We start from the raw sequence: 15803 nt of genomic DNA, 5'->3' as shown, positions 1-15803 counted from the left end.
GAGCAGTGGAGGACAAGGAGTCTTGAAATGTCTCATCCACAGGTTGTGATGGGTTGAGATCAAGATTAGTTAACAAGAACAACAAAATAGGATTAGTCAATATTAAATAAGCAATTGTCAACTGATTGTTTCAAATTTCATGCCCATCTACCATCAGTTTGTGACTGGGAGCTCATCTTTTATAGATCTCTGAAGTCAATTGTGAGTGTAAAAAGTTTGAGAATCCCTGGTTTAGTCAATACGATGATACACATTATTAACAAATTTGTTCCGCAGCAGGAAAGCAATTAGGAGATCATAATAAATGACATTGGAAATAGCATATTGTTGAAAGAGAAATGGAATGAACTTTTTATACTGTTAAGACTTCTTCCTTGAGTATGGGTTCAGAAGAATGATAATGAAAACTTCTCATATGCCATGACTTAACTCTCATGCAATTAGATGTCTTCGTGCTCATTATATGAAGCAGAGTGACACCTGCAGTGCTGGACTATTGTGAAACTAAAGAGTAAATTTTTTTTTGTAAATGGAGCCGGTGAGGCGTAGTGATTTGAGTGTTAGACTATGACTCTGGGGACCCGGGTTCAAATCCCTCCTGAGCCATGAAACCCGCTGAGTGACCTTGGGCAAGTCACATTCTCTCAACCTCATGGGATGGCAATGGCAAAACCCTTCTGAAGAAACTTGCCAGAAAAGCCCTTTTATAGGGTCGCCTTAGAGTCCCCAGAAGTTAGAAATGACTGAAAGGCACACAACAACAACAACAACATTATCAGTAATAATTTGAATCTCACTATTATTGTGGTAGAATTTTCTAGTAAACAAGATCATAGAGGGCCTGAACAGACAGGCCAAAATAGAGCTGCTTTGGGTCACTTTGGAGGTATGCTGTTTAAATGACACACACATCTTAAGAGGCCAGAAGCTGCGCCGAAGCTGCACTCCAGTTCTGCACCAAAGCTGTGCTCCAGCTGTGCTTCCGGCTGGCGGAAAAAGAATGTGTGAAAAGTAGATTCCTTTTATGCTGCAGCGGTGGCACCACACAGCACTGTGCAGACGCAGCGCGGCGCTTACGTAACAATGGTGGTGCCAATGTATACAGGGTGCCACCATTGTTATGCCCTCATCACGTGCTAGAGTTGAGAGGCATGTGGGTGAGCCGCCCCGAGGCAACACTAGCATGTGACGAGGGCATCACGAAAGGCCCGTCTGTTCCGGGCCACAGAATAGAAAAAAACTACAAGGACAATCTAGTCCAACCCCTTGCCACCAAAGCACTCTCAACACATGGCCATCCATGCTCTGTTGTTGATGCTGTTGTTTCAAATCTTCCTTCCACAACGAAGCATGGTTGTTGACATCTTAAGGCATTATGGAAATGGAGGTCTGAATCCTACTGGTTATTACATCTAGAATATATCCATTGAATCAATGGGATTTATCTTTTCACTCACTTTTCTACAACTGCTTCAGTCATTCTACTCTAACTGGAATTACCAATAGGAGCCAGGCCAAGAGAGAACTGGATGTTTATGAATGAGGTAGAAAATGACAACTTTAATACTGGAATATACTTGATAAACAAGGTGGAGAAGAAATTTAAGCGCGTTCCAGACATGCCAATAGTACGTGCTCGGCATGTACTAGGGTTACGAAAGGGCGTCCGGAAAGGACGCCCTAACCCTAGTACGTGCCAAGCACGTACAAAATGGCAGCACCCATTCTACATGGACATCGCCATTTTGACATAGCGGACGCTTAGCATCCGCACATCACTACGCGTAAATGATGCCACAAGTGCGCCATTGGTGCCTTGAGGCGTCATTACCGCACCGCAAAAAGAATCCGCTTTTTGCGGGTTCTTTTTGCTGTGCCAGGGAATCATGCAGTTTGTCTGTTGCGGTTCCCGGGCACAGCAAACACCGGCGCTGGCAGACTGCCCTTTTGGGCGGTCTGTAAAGCACCTTAATTTTGTAAACAGCCCTCTTTTTTAAAAAAAAATCAAAAATGTTCTCCCCCCGACTCTATCAAAAACCAGCCATTTACTACACATACTTACATATCTACCCAGAAAACACTACTATTGTTTACAGCCAAGCCCTCTGATACAATCATATCTTCTCAGAGCCACAAGACAGAGATTCAAAACTCTTAGATTTATGACAGGCATTTTGGAAACTACGGCCCGTTACAGACCGCCCAAAAGGGGCGGTCTTGAGCCGCTGCCGGTTGCAGCGTGGGGAAGTCGCTGCAGCCAAACTGCGCGACTCCCCCGCGCTGTAAAAAAGGAGCGCGAAAATCACGCTCCTTCCGGCAACCCGGAAGAGACGTCGCAAGTGCCAAAGCGCGCACTCGCGATGTCTCTTCCGGGTTTAGACGCCTGGACGCTGCGTGTCCGTTACGTCAAGATGGCCGTGCCTGTCTGTATAGGGCGCCGCCATCTGGCCGTACGGAATACGCGCGAGGGGCAAGGCGCGTCCGGAAGCACCGCCCCTCACGCGTATTCCTGGTGCAATGACGGCGCCGCTTAGGCCCGTCTGTAAGGCGCCTACAATACCCACCTCAGAAGGTGAGGAAAAATACTGACAAGGTAAGATTAATATCCAGGAACCATCAGACAGACCAAAAACACAAAGTGACAGACCCCCACTCCACAATGATCACCTACAGTCCCTAGCTGAGACTACTCAAACACGATATCACCAAGCTGCAACCAGTTCTGGAGAATAACACAGCCCTCTCACAAACCCTTTATTGGCCTGCAAATCTTAAACAACTGCTCTCTTACAACAGGATACTTTGCATGGTTGGTAATATGGGGACAAGACCCTGCCCCAAACCCAGATGCCAGCTCTGTCCCCACATCTACTACAGAAGCAACATTACAAGGAACAATAACATCATTCACAACACATGCTCTTCATCCAATTTAATATATGTCATCCTATGCCACTCTAAACTCTATATTGGGCAAACAGGACAGATGACCTTACCGCATTGCCCACCTGGGATGTGATGGGGGCATGATGAAAGGGAGCGGGATGAGAACAGAATGGGTGCTATCACCCATTCTACTGCACAGCAGAACACTGCCAGCACTGCGGGAAGTGCCCATTGCATTTTGGATCTGTCCCAGATGAGGTGATTTTCAGGAACGCTTCTAAACACTTCCTGAAAATCACCTCCTGTGGGATGGATCTGGAACACAATGGGAAGTTTGGGTGATGGTGGCAGCATTCTGCTATGCAGTAAAATAGGTGACAGCACCCATTCTGTTCTCATCCCACTCCCTTTTATCACGCCTCCCCATCACATCCCAGGGGGCAATGCGGTAAGGTCCAATCTCTACAAATCTGACTTTAGAAATGGCAAAACCCAAAAGCCATTTGAAAAAAACATTTCAACCTTCCTGGACATACAGTAAGGGATTTACAGGTTGTGGTCCTTGAATAAAGAAATTATAAAGGAACTGATGAGTTGCATTATATTCACAAATTTAATCCATTAGCAGAGGTATGCACAAAGACAATGGCTTCGTAGCATACTACATACATTAATACAAGAGTCCTTGCTACTACAAATATAACGAAAGGAATCTGTCAGAGGGAATTTTGAAACCTGGGAAATTGGCTTTTGGTAAATAGTATTGCTTTCACCCCTCAACGTTAACTGCCCACTATAAAAATCTGGACTGTATTACCTTATGCAGTCCTTTGGAAATTTAGGACAAGGGTCATGATTTGCATCTTTCTGAATCCTTTTACATTTTATCCCACTTTCATGACTGTACAAATATACTTTATACCTGAGGCTTTAAAAGAACTTAGTACTGGTTCTGAATAAGTGGGTTTATATCCACAAACACTCATGCAAAAATAAAAACCAGTTAGTCTTAAAGCTACTATTACATTTCTTTCTTTCTTTTTCCCCCTCTCCTGCCTTCTTTCTATGGTATATTTTATACACTAGAGGGTGCTGTTCACAAATGTTTGTTTTTAGTTGCCACTAAAATTCTTGGAAATCTAAAATAAGTGTTTGAACCACTTTTTTGCTGTCTATATTAAAATAGAAAAATAGATTAAAAACAAAAAACAATATGCTTTGAAGCAAGACTGAGGGGGAAAAATAAAAAGGCCATATATAGTGGTAGAGAACCTATTGGGATGGTGTGCTCTTAAGATATTAAAAGATGCTTGTGACAAGTTCTAGGAGGAAGTTCCTGTAGCTATGACTGTCAATCTTATTGAAACTTTTGAAAATCTATTGAATGGAGAAGTGCAGTGGAATACCTAGGAGATGCAGTCTGCACCAGGTGATACCTCAGAAGAGGGGTGACACCCAGATGAGCCCTCTTTGTAGGGTGAAATGTGGTGAGTGTGTCCCTCCATGCTTCACCATCATGGAGGCTTCCTCTTGATGAGCAGGCCACTGTCATGGAGAAAGAGAAAGACAAACATGTCTTTTTGGCCACCACCGCCCCATCCAGAAGCCCCCCCCCCCTACACACACACACCAGGTGACACCAGGGGTGGGGATGCCACTGGAGAAATGATAGGGGTAATTGGCACTATCACTCCCAAGGATTTTACTGCATCAGTTAGCACTGAGAGTGCTAATGCCCCTAATTTTTCCTTAATGTGTCTATTGCCTTGTTCCTGGAAAAGACTTCCAGAAAGCTCTGCCAGCCATTTTTCTCCTGTGGCAAATGCTGCAGCAAGAAAGCAGTCAAGGAGTCTCCCCAGAGAGGCTGGCTTGATGCTTCAGTCTAAGGCAGGAGTGAGCAAAGCATGCCCTGGATCCCAAAAGTATCTTCTGCAGGTTTTAACATCTCTAGAATCTCCAGTCTTCCCTGTAAAATTTAACTTCAAGAAAATATTCATTTTTGAGAACAAGTAATGAAATTTGGGTCACTCTGCATTTGGGGGGGGGGTGTTTTTATTAATCCATGTGCCCTCAGAAGGTACTGGGGATAGAAATAGCCCACAGGCCTGGTGCTAGTGATGTAACAAATATTTGTTAAAATTCAATAAACAGAAGAAATATCTGTTATTCGAAGATTTCGAAACCTTTTTAAAGAGAAGAAATTATGAGCACTTCTCGATCAATGAGTAAGAATTTTGGTTTCTAATTCAATGGCCAGGATTTGAGTGTTTTGCATAAGCAAAGCTACCATTCATAATTGAGTTTTTCTAGCAAAGGAATATTCTTTAAACCTCTGCCAAACTTTCTTTTGACATGCTAATTGAGTTTCAAATGCCAGGTAATTAGTGTAAATGTTCGCCTCCCTTGTCTTTTTTTTTTCATTCAAGAAATCTGTGAAAAATACTTCTCGACAGGGAGAGAAAAAAATAACCTTTTGAGAGTGACTTTTGAAAATAATATTTTTTTAAAAAAATTCTCATCTAGTTTTCGATGGGAGAGAAGAAGAAAAATGATTTGTCACAACACTATCTGCTGCAATTGGCCACTACTACTCTAAAGGTCCTCAGCCTAAGACATCAAACAGCAGCTTTGCTGTTATAAGAAATGTTGTACTTGGGAAGCATCTGGCATGACCCTTCAAAGCAGCTGGCTTGATGATTTACTCTAATAGCTCCTAACAGTGAAGCATTGGGATCTAGCAAACCCAAAGACCCTTCGTAGTCACACTCTCCTCCTGTGACAAATGCTGCAACAGGAAGCCAGCCGGTGCATCCCTCTAAAGATGCTGTAAGACACAAATTACTTTATCTAAATCAGTGGTTCCCAACTTTTTCTATGCCTCACACCTCTAGGAAGTGTTTGATTAATGTTTACACCCCCTACAAAAGTAATATCACATTTCCAAGTGAAGTCAATGGACAGAGCAAGGCATTATGGGTGAGTTGCAATCACTGTTGTGACCCATGAACCCGTGCCCACTGTACTTCACTCTGAATTAATGCTGGGGATGCCTCAGAGTGATCACAGCACTGAAAGGCAGGAAAGAATCCTGACATTCCTCCTGAAGCAGTGGTGGGATAACCTGCAGCATTGCTTATCAAACCAAACCCAGGCCCAAGGTGCATAGTAATGGTGACATTAAAAAAAAAAAAATCCTTCCCACCAGTATGGCATTTTGCTAGTGTCATTTCATTTGCAACCACTATTAAATATACATAACTCCCTCTCACAAAACAATCATCCCCACATTGTAGCATGACTTTTTTTAAAAAAAGAAAAATTATTAAACCAGTATTTTCATTGCTATGGTATAACAAAATATTTGCATTGTTTTTATAACAATAAAAATCTATAGTATTCATTCTCTTTGTAATGCTCTACAAGACTTTTATATAATTTCAAGTCTATAGTTTGATCATTTCCTTTGGCTTCACACAGTGTAAAACATTTAGGCCAAATTTTTCAGAACTGGTAATATCCATTTCCATTATCAATATTTTTCCTGAAATGCAGATATCTCTTGAAGTAATGTTTTTTCTTGACCTTCATGTCGATGAACTCATGACAACAGTTAGGAAAGGAAGGTGACAAAAAGATGTGCATCAGGGGGATCATCAGGATGCAGAACAGTGGGCCTGGATGCACATTGCTAGGGATGTATTTCCAATTATACATCTCCCTGCGCATTTACACATAAAAATGACTTCTTCCCCACATGCTTTTCTAGTTTTAGATTGGGATGTGCCTGTGTATTACCTGGCAAAAAATGAGGGGAGCTTTCTATGTTTAAAAACGTCCGACACATGCTGTGTTCCAAAAATATTTTTATTTGAAATAATAAACATACAGTTTTATTAATAGGTACTATAGGAAAGCGAACAGTGAAAGTGATTGAACATCATTCATCTAATTGTTCTGTGTTAAATCAATTCTCAATAAACTGTCTAAACAGATTCATACAGACTACAGAACATATACAGATTGCATGTGTATCAACTAAAACAGGATATTTCCATAATACCTGAGTAACAGAAGAAACATTTCATCTTAATTACTATTATTTATTTGTTTAGACAATAGTTTTTCTACTAATTAATTCAGTGGTTACCTAAACAGGAGGCAATTAACTCCAGGACCCCTATATATATATATATATATATATATATATATATATATATATATCCATAATCCATTCAAGCAAAAGCTTTCAATTATTATTTTCATCACTGTAAACAATGTTAAGGGTTTGTTTTTGCTAGTGAAATGTAAACTGTTATTTTTAGGGCATTAATTTTTTTTTCTGTATGGGTAACTGTGGAAGGTTAGGTCTTCCAGAAAACATTAGAGGACTGTACCCTCCCCTACCCCACATACTGAACTAGCACTCACAAAAAAATGAAAAATAATTTTGCCCCCCTAAGTGCCCTCTAAGAGACATAGGGGATATTTTCACCATAGGTGGGGGCCTTCCTTTGCCATTTTTCATAGAATCATAAAATCATAGAATTGAAGAGTTGGAAGAGACCACAAGGGACATTCAGTCCAACCTCCTGCCATGCAGGAACTCTCAATCAAAGCATCCCTGAGAGATGGTCATCCAGCCTCTGCTTCAAGACTTCCAAGGAGGGAGACTCCATCACACTCCAAGGGAATTTGATCCACTGTCGAACAGTCGTTACTGTCAGGAAGTTCCCCCTAATGTTGAAGTGGAATCTTTTTTCTTGTAGCTTGCATCCATTGCTTTGCATCCCTTAGAAGGCATTTTGGAGGGGAGGGAAAATAATTTCTTTAACACTTTGGTCAACCCTGGAGTGGTTGCTTTATGTAAATTAAAGCTAAATGCAGCCTGACCCAAGGCATGAGCCTAATGTTATATTCCATTGCGTTTAATGGGGCTTACACCCAAATGGGCATCAAATTCCAGTGTTGGTTTGGTTACTGACATGTACCAACTTCTCTTAACATTTAAAGCTTTACACAACCTAGCTCCCCATCTCACCCCCTTATCTGTCAGTCTTTATTTCATTTTACCACCCTGTTTGAGATTTGTGGTCCAGGAGATCAGGGCTCCTTACCCAGCCAAGGATTTCTTCTTTCTTGGCTCAGGTTCATCCTTTTTCACTTGCCACACCATACTCCTGGAACCGCCTCCCTAAACATCTGCAGAGTATCTCTTCTCTATCTAGCTTTAAATTCGGATTAAAGACTTTCTTGCTCTCAGAAGCATTCGGTACTCTAGTTTAATATTGTTTATAATTTAGATTTCACTATATGTAGTATTTGTTTGACCTCAAAGGGGCAGGATATAAATAAATTTTTATTATTTATTTATTATTATTATTAATTTACAGTTTTGTGTTTTAATTGCATAACCTCTTTAATTTTGTATAGTTTTATATTTTATGACTTTTAGATTGTACACCACTGGCAAGATGTATGTTGTTTTGATGATGGCTGTAAAGTGCCATGCACATCTATGGTGCTATATAAATAAACATTAATAATAATCATCATCATCATCACCACGGCTGCCGCCGCCGCCGCTGCCGCCGCTATATTGAATCCAGGATACATGCTCTGACCAGCAGTGGCTCTCTGAGACCTACAACCAGCAGAAGACTATTAGTTAGCACCTACTGCCAATGGTCCTATGGAGCTATAGATATTAAGGATTCAACCTGTGACCTCTTGGAACCTATGGCTTCTGGCACAGTAAAGCATGTGCTCCCTTGCTTAGCTATAGCCCCGCACTTACCTAAAATAGCTGTCTGGACCTTGACTTTCATATTTTCATTTTTTAAAAAGCCTGCCTAAATGTTAGTGCATTTGAAAACAACACTCTAAATATATTGCTCTTCTATAGGTTGCTGTAATCACTTTGCTTTCATAGTCCATGCAGGACAATCACAGACCATTTCTGTTTGCATTTACAGTATAAATGGAATCATAGCTGCTTTCCTCCACCGACATGTAGGACACCTCTTCAGATAGAACTGGTGCTTCTTTCGAGCCCACTGTGCCAATTGGATTGCCATCAGAAATGCAAATACGCCAGCTGGAAAGGAGTTGGAAATAAGACTTCAGGACTCTTGAGTATCAGCTGCAACATGCTTGGACAGCTTTTTCACCACCACCCTCCTGGGAGTCCTGGTGGGAAGTCTAGAGCTAACCACTGAGCAATGAGTCTTCTGTACTGGAGGAACTAGAGTGTTCATTAAAATTTGTCAACAATCTATAACACTATTATGTGTTAGAGCCAAATAAAAGGATCTTCTACAAAATAGGTCTCACCTAGTTCTGGGTTTGGGCACAGTTATTTGTCAAAATGTAAAGCAAAACCTAAGGATTCCACCCATCTCCAAATTGCACTTTGGACACTGGACAACATTCAAGTGCATTGTACGTTACTTAATGAAAACTAAGCATGTCTGAGCCCTCCCCCCCACCAGTGGAGGAAAGTTAAGTTCATACCTATCCTTCTACTATACTTCAGTTAAAGTTATTAACAAAGGTGCGTTACATACGCGCACAAACTACGCGCAGAGCACGTATTAGGGTTAGGAAGGGGCATCACTTCCTGACGCCCCTAACGCTAATACGTGCTCTGCGCGTAGAAAATGGTGGTACCCATGTGCACACGGGCGCCACCATCACTACATCACAACCGCACCGCCTCCAAATGGGGCAGTGCGGAAGTGACGTAGTGGGGCCGCGTGAGAACACCTGAGGCACCCTTTCCGTGGCCCTGGAAGGAGCTCCATTTCGGATTTCCGTCACTGGTGCAGCCTGTACATGGCTGTGCCAGTGATGCAAGGGAGAAAGGGGCCTAGTGGCCCCTTTCTCTGCATCCCCACTGCCGTCGGGTGCATGAAGCCCCAAGGACACCCCTTTCCAGGCTGCGGGGAAACAACCTTTTGCCACTTCCCCGCGACCTGGAAAGCAGCGGATCAGGGCCTGAGAGGCTGCCTTTGTGGCAGCTGAGGCCCCGATCTGGCAGGGAAAAGGCCAGTTATAGGCCGCCCCAAACGGGCGGTCTGTAACTCGCCTATGTAAATGAAGAACATTTATCCAAAACTTAATATGGTTCCTGGAGAAAAGGAGGTAGACATTTTGAACTGCAATATAGGACTAAGTTACTTTGCCATTTAGTGAGGGTGATTTTATTTCAAGAAATGGATGTGGATAAATGTTTCAAGATGGATTCCCCCCCCCTCCCATTCTGTTGTGTAATAGGAAACAACAGCAACAACAAAAAGAATATTTGAAAATATGTTCTGTTCATTTCATTTCAGTATTGTATATATACACACACATACACATAAACACACACACACACTTTTTTTTCATGTATACATCAAAGGATAACAACAGATGGGAGCTAAATATTTGTTTATTTTGCTCTTGCATGCAGTGACCAGGAGTGCTTTTGTACATGTAGCAATAGCAACAGCAAGTATATTTCTATACCGCTTATCAGTGCACTTAAGCACTCCCTAGGTGGTTTACAATGTGTAAACTAATTGCCCCCAACAAGCTTGGGTACTCATTTTAGCGACCTTGGAAGGATGCAAGTCCGAGTCAACCCTAAGCCCCTAGCCAGGACTGAACTCACAACCTTGTGGTTTTTGAGTGAGTGGCTGCAGTACAGGCATTTAACCACGGCACCACCAAGGCTTAATTAAGAGTAGGTCAGCTAAGAATTATTGAATGAATGAATGAATGAATGAATGAATGAATGAATGAATGAATGACAAAACTACAGTAATGTTTGTAAGTTCTTTTTTCAGAGTAATAGAAATTAATTCTAAAGCATCCTGGTAATATTTTTGATTAAGTCTTTTAGGGTAGGGGGTAGCAGCAGTTTTAAAGATTCCCACCCATTGCAATAATTTGCTGAGTTATCTACAAGCTTGCTCTTACCTGGAAGAGTTTGTGTCATCACTGTGAAGCTTATCCAAGAGCCAATCTGTTGCAAAGAAGAAAACAGGCATCCCTTTTGAATCTAAATGGTTCCCTTCTGCTATGTTTTGCCAACATTTCTTTCAGTCTGATCAATCTGCTTCTCTTGCAACTGGGCTCAAACCCAGCTCTTCAAGGGTCTTTGACAGATTCATTTCCCAATAGTACTAAACCTACCATTCCCACACTTTCCTCAGAGAGTGATGTCTTGACAAGTGACTAAGCAAAAGGATCAAAAACCTCCTGTTACTAAGAATACAGAGACTTGTTGGACTACTTTAAGTTCTGTTCATTTAAGGAAAATAGGGATGGTGGCCCCTCTAATCTCTGTAGCCAAGGTAGCTTGGCATCTATTCTCTCATCAATCAAAATTTGATCCATATGGGTATGCTAACCTAACTCTATGGGACCATCCTAATTTGAAAATTGTAAGACGATTCATTTTCTATGGAAGACATCAATTGGCTGTTATATTTATATTGTGGAGCAGTTTATTCGTCAAGACCAAGATGATGATGATGAGTATGATGCCCTTTTCAGTATTGTATTCTGTTTATCAGTTACTCAGTGGTGCAAAGTGACAATATTTACAATTGCAGCACCTTGTGATATCTATATAGGACCTATCAGCTCTGAGTGTCCCAACCATCCCTGTATTATATTTGATCTGAATGACGTTAGTGAGTGGAACAAAGAGTTAGATTGTCCTGTGCAAATTAATAAATGGAAACCTGGTCTAGCTTCGATATCTAAAATCTCATTAAAGATTACATTTGATGCAGCAAAAATAGATCTTTGGGGTATATTGAATCCTGGTCATCTTTCTAGTCCAAAATAATGATGTAGGCATGTCCAGTGGTTAGTATTTTGAGGGTGGATTTGTTACAAGATATTAAACTGGTATTAGGGGAAAAAACTTTAGCATTTGTAGCTGCATATTTTCTTTTAAATTATATTCCTATGATGTGGAATTTAACTGAGAACAAAAAATATTGGATCCTGTGCACATTCTCTGTAAGTAAAGACTTATACTCCAAGGATGGAAAGGTAAACATTGGCTATATATCAATCAATAATCTGTAGATCGTATTGCTTTAACTACACATGAATGTATATTTTATAGATGCCAACTTCATAAAAAATGTATTCCTGGTCAGTTTATACCAATGTATATGCCTACCCCATGGTCATATCCTATGTATTTCCTCTTCTTCCCACCATTTTTTCTTCCCTTTTCTCACTTTCTGTTTCCTTCCTTTCTTTACAGTAATCATACTCTAAAAACACAATTAAAATGGCTGGAGGGACCCTACAAATATAGAGATGAAAGGGGATTCAATAAAGAAATGTTAGGAGAATGCTAAGAGGCTTGGTGTTAAAGGGGCAGCATCAGAAAGCTGAAAGGTTCTGTTATATAAAATTGGGGTGGGGGCTGCCTCCCAGCTTCACCCAAGAAACCAGATTGTGATTCTGTTTGGTATCTTTGATGAGATTACAAATTAATCATGGTCCCAAGCAGGCAAAATACACACATTACCCCTGATCTAAATCCCCTTTTGTTAAATAAACTAATTTAAAAGCAGCTTTCTTTGAAGGCTGATCCTCTGAGAGCCGCAAGTGCATTGCTAGATCAAAGCAAAGCTCACTGCAAGATCTCTGAACTGCTGAATTCAGAGCTTTTAGAGAGCTCAAGTCTAATAGCCTGCCCCTTCTCAAAAAAGACATTGCAATAATTTAGCACCTTGGTATCTCTCTCTTCGCTTTTCTGATGTGGGAAGAAGGAAAAAGAATACCTCATATGTGTAGTTTGGACAAGAAACCAATGTGAACAGCCATGTGAACGGGTTGATTGATGGACTTGGAAAAGAGGTTAACTTTCCTTTAAGAAGAAAAGAAGAAGAAAATAACAACATTTCAGGGATTACGCAAAGCTGCTAGTTTTCTGCTATCAATTTTTGTTATCATTCATGGGGAAACTATGCTCTGTATAATGTTTGTACTCAGATATTGTCTACACTACAAATATAAATAAATTTCAAACTAAATTTAAATTCCATCACTCTTAAATAAGGATTTTGGTCAACAAGTTCCACAGAGAGGCTTGTGAAGCATTCTCTTCAGTTTTTTCAGTGTGAGTTACTAGTTACAAGTGTTTGAAATGGGATGGTATGGATATTGGAATCTGAAATAACTATAGCATTTATAAAAGGTAAAGATAAACATAAATGACATGAATATCTAGTCATAACCCACTGTAAGAGGTAGGGCTTATCTCTGTTACATTGCAGTTAATTTCTAAAGCCTGATGTAATAAGAAAGTTTTGACTTGCCAGCAGAGTAGAGCAAGGAGGGAGCCATTCTAGTGCCACTAGGGAGTGAGTTCCAAAGGCTGGGAATAGCCACCAAGAAGGCCCTCTCCCTTATTCCCAACAGATGTGCCTGCTAAGGTAATGGGACACAGAGAAATGGCTTTCTCAAAGATAGCTCAAACAGGCTCATATAGGGAGAAAGGCTCCTTCAAATGACATATGCCATCGCTTAGGAGCCAACAACCAAGGGGTAAGAAATCAAAATGGCTCCCCTTGCCCCATGCTCCACCACCCCCTCCCTCACCATAGCACTGAAGAGCCACACATGTATATCTCAGCATTTTCCCTGTCAATGAAAAAGGAAAAGAGAGAATGATGGTAGTGGCAGCAAGAGAGAAGGGAGATGTCATTCTTTATCCACATGCAAGGGCCACTAGGGCCATTTTTTCCCATATTTCTCATTCTACCTCTTTCCTTTTTCATATCAGGCAGTTGGGGAGCAGGGCAGACAGTGGCCAGTGGCCCTGACTGGCTGGTAGCCCAAAAGCAACTCCCTACCAACTAGCCAGCAGCTGCCCGTATCTTCCTTCTTCTCTGTTTATTTGCAGGTAGTTTATGTTACAAACATCAAAGGCATAAAAGCTGTGAGAGGGTGACATTTCTTTTACAGTCAGAATTTTCTACTCTAACTAGACAGAATGCTAAGGGGGAAACGTCAACGGTAAACAAATGAAAGACAAGCTACATACCTGACTGATTTTGATGGACTAAAGCTGCATTGACAAAATGACTCCCAGCTTCGCACATCTGCAAAACGTCACACATTTTTAAAAGATATTGGGACATCTTTGTGCGCTCATATTTTGGCAGGTAAAACCCACTAATGGGGAGGGGGGGGCAGATTAAAGTTTTTAAAAATGAAAATCCACAGAAATTCTGCTTTTCATTTTTATAAGGGCAGGGAGGCCCTCACCAAGGCATGTAAGAACATGGATATCAACCAAAGAAAAGTTAGTGCTTCCAAAAGGCATAGCCTAGAAAATATAAACAAGCTGGTGTACGCAAACACTTGTTTCAGTTTCTTTAGTCTGCATCCCAAATCTTGGGAATACGTACTTTGAAGGATATCCCTTAAATTTCAATAGCATTTACTTTCATGTTAATGTGTTTAGCATTCAAGCATTAAGATCAGGCCTTCCTATTTATATCTACAGAACATGTGGCTCATCAAGATAGATGCAGACTTCAAGGCAAGTATTTGAGTCATGAACTTGCCACATTTGTCCCTCTTTATAGTCACAGCAAATGGAGCAAAGCCCCTTTGTGTATTGTTATCTTTAGCTGGTTGTTGTGTTTGTTATTGTGGGTTCTACAATGTGAAGGGTTTGTTCTATGGTCTAAGGGTAATATGGAAATTATATATTTTAGACATACAAATAGGACTCCTGTAAAAGCTGGATGTGCTCAGCTGAATTCCAGATCCAGAACTGCTTCCCCCTGAAGGTTTGCTGTCAGTTTCACAAAAACTGAAATTCCCTGCCTTCCACTTCCTATTTTGATAAGTGTAATTTACTCCCCAAGTTCTTGTCACTAGTCACATTGAGGCAGTACTTTGCAAAAGGATTCAAAGATTGACAGTTAAGACTCTGAGAAACTGTTGTAAGCTCAGAAAAGCAGCCAAGTCTGAGAAGCAAGGGATCTTTATAATCCTTGAATTGAGTGACCAAGCTTATGGAAATTTCTCAACCTTAAAGAGTAGTAGTTCTTATATACTGTAGTACACTAGCCTCTATCTTCTATTTCTTTTTATAGAAAAGTACTCTATAATCATACTCAAAACTTTAATTTCTTAAACCCCCCAATTAATTGATATAATTAGATGTTTTATATGTTTACAGATATAGATATAGATGGTGTAGATATGGAAACCCAAGATAAATTCAGATGAAATGCTAACCAAATCCTTCCCAAGTTATGAGGTGTTTATTAGGCCAAGATAAAGAGGACAGATACAGGGAACAGAATCCCACAGTGGCAACTCATGGAGTTAGCAAGGAGGTTGTTTCACATTGATGTGGTGAGAGAAGGCATCTCCTGCTGAATCTATCAGCCAACCATGGAATTTCAATTTGTTTCTTCCACTTTTTGACTTCATACAAGAGCCTGAAATTTTGCATTCACCTCCAGAAATGTATGCTATAAGCTCCACCTTTGAATATATTTTATCTACCCTCATGAGAGAGGAAATGCAACATTTCATGCACCACATGCCGTATATACTCAACTATAAATCAAACTCATGTATAAATCAAGGGCAGGTTTTGGGGCCAAAATTATGGATTTTGCCATAATGCATGGGTAAGTCAAGAGTAAAACTTGGAGGCTCTTTCAGTGTGTGTATGTGTACGTCTGGCAAGAGAAACTCTGAGGTTTTTTGCTTCAGCGTTTCAGCCTTTGTTTCATCCTTCACTCTTCAGTGGCAGTGCGGGCGAGAGAGAGACTCTGTTTGTTTGTTTAAAAGCAATCAGTCATCCAAACTCTTTCTGATTGATGGAAGAGAAAAATAAACTGCTCTCCCGACTGCATGGGGAAATCTGAAAGAGCTGCTAT

General features: G+C 40.8%; 1 protein-coding gene across 4 annotated transcripts in view; it reads right to left on the bottom strand.

The window, feature by feature from the left end:
• Window positions 1-7085: 7085 nt before the first annotated feature.
• TECRL (trans-2,3-enoyl-CoA reductase like) overlaps window positions 7086-15803 on the bottom strand; it is a 48550-nt gene continuing 39832 nt past the window's right edge. The window contains exons 9-12 of one of the 4 annotated variants that reach the window (XM_089531250.1): window positions 13943-14000; window positions 12678-12763; window positions 10846-10891; window positions 7086-8980 (exon numbers count right to left, since the gene is read on the bottom strand). In XM_089531250.1, the coding sequence (XP_089387376.1) occupies window positions 8853-8980; window positions 10846-10891; window positions 12678-12763; window positions 13943-14000 (318 nt within the window). In that variant the 3' untranslated portion in view covers window positions 7086-8852. Of the gene's footprint in view, window positions 8981-10845; window positions 10892-12677; window positions 12764-13214; window positions 13327-13942; window positions 14001-15803 lie in introns of those variants that run through there. The other 3 variants (XM_089531249.1, XM_089531252.1, XM_089531253.1) reach the window with 3 other exon arrangements.

The sequence above is a fragment of the Sceloporus occidentalis genome, unplaced genomic scaffold (assembly GCF_023333645.1).
Source record: "Sceloporus occidentalis isolate IW3139 unplaced genomic scaffold, rSceOcc1.0.p SCAF_7, whole genome shotgun sequence".
NCBI classification, from domain to species: domain Eukaryota; kingdom Metazoa; phylum Chordata; class Lepidosauria; order Squamata; family Phrynosomatidae; genus Sceloporus; species Sceloporus occidentalis.
Note: the sequence above shows the minus strand (reverse complement) of the source record. Positions and strands in the feature narration are given on the sequence as shown.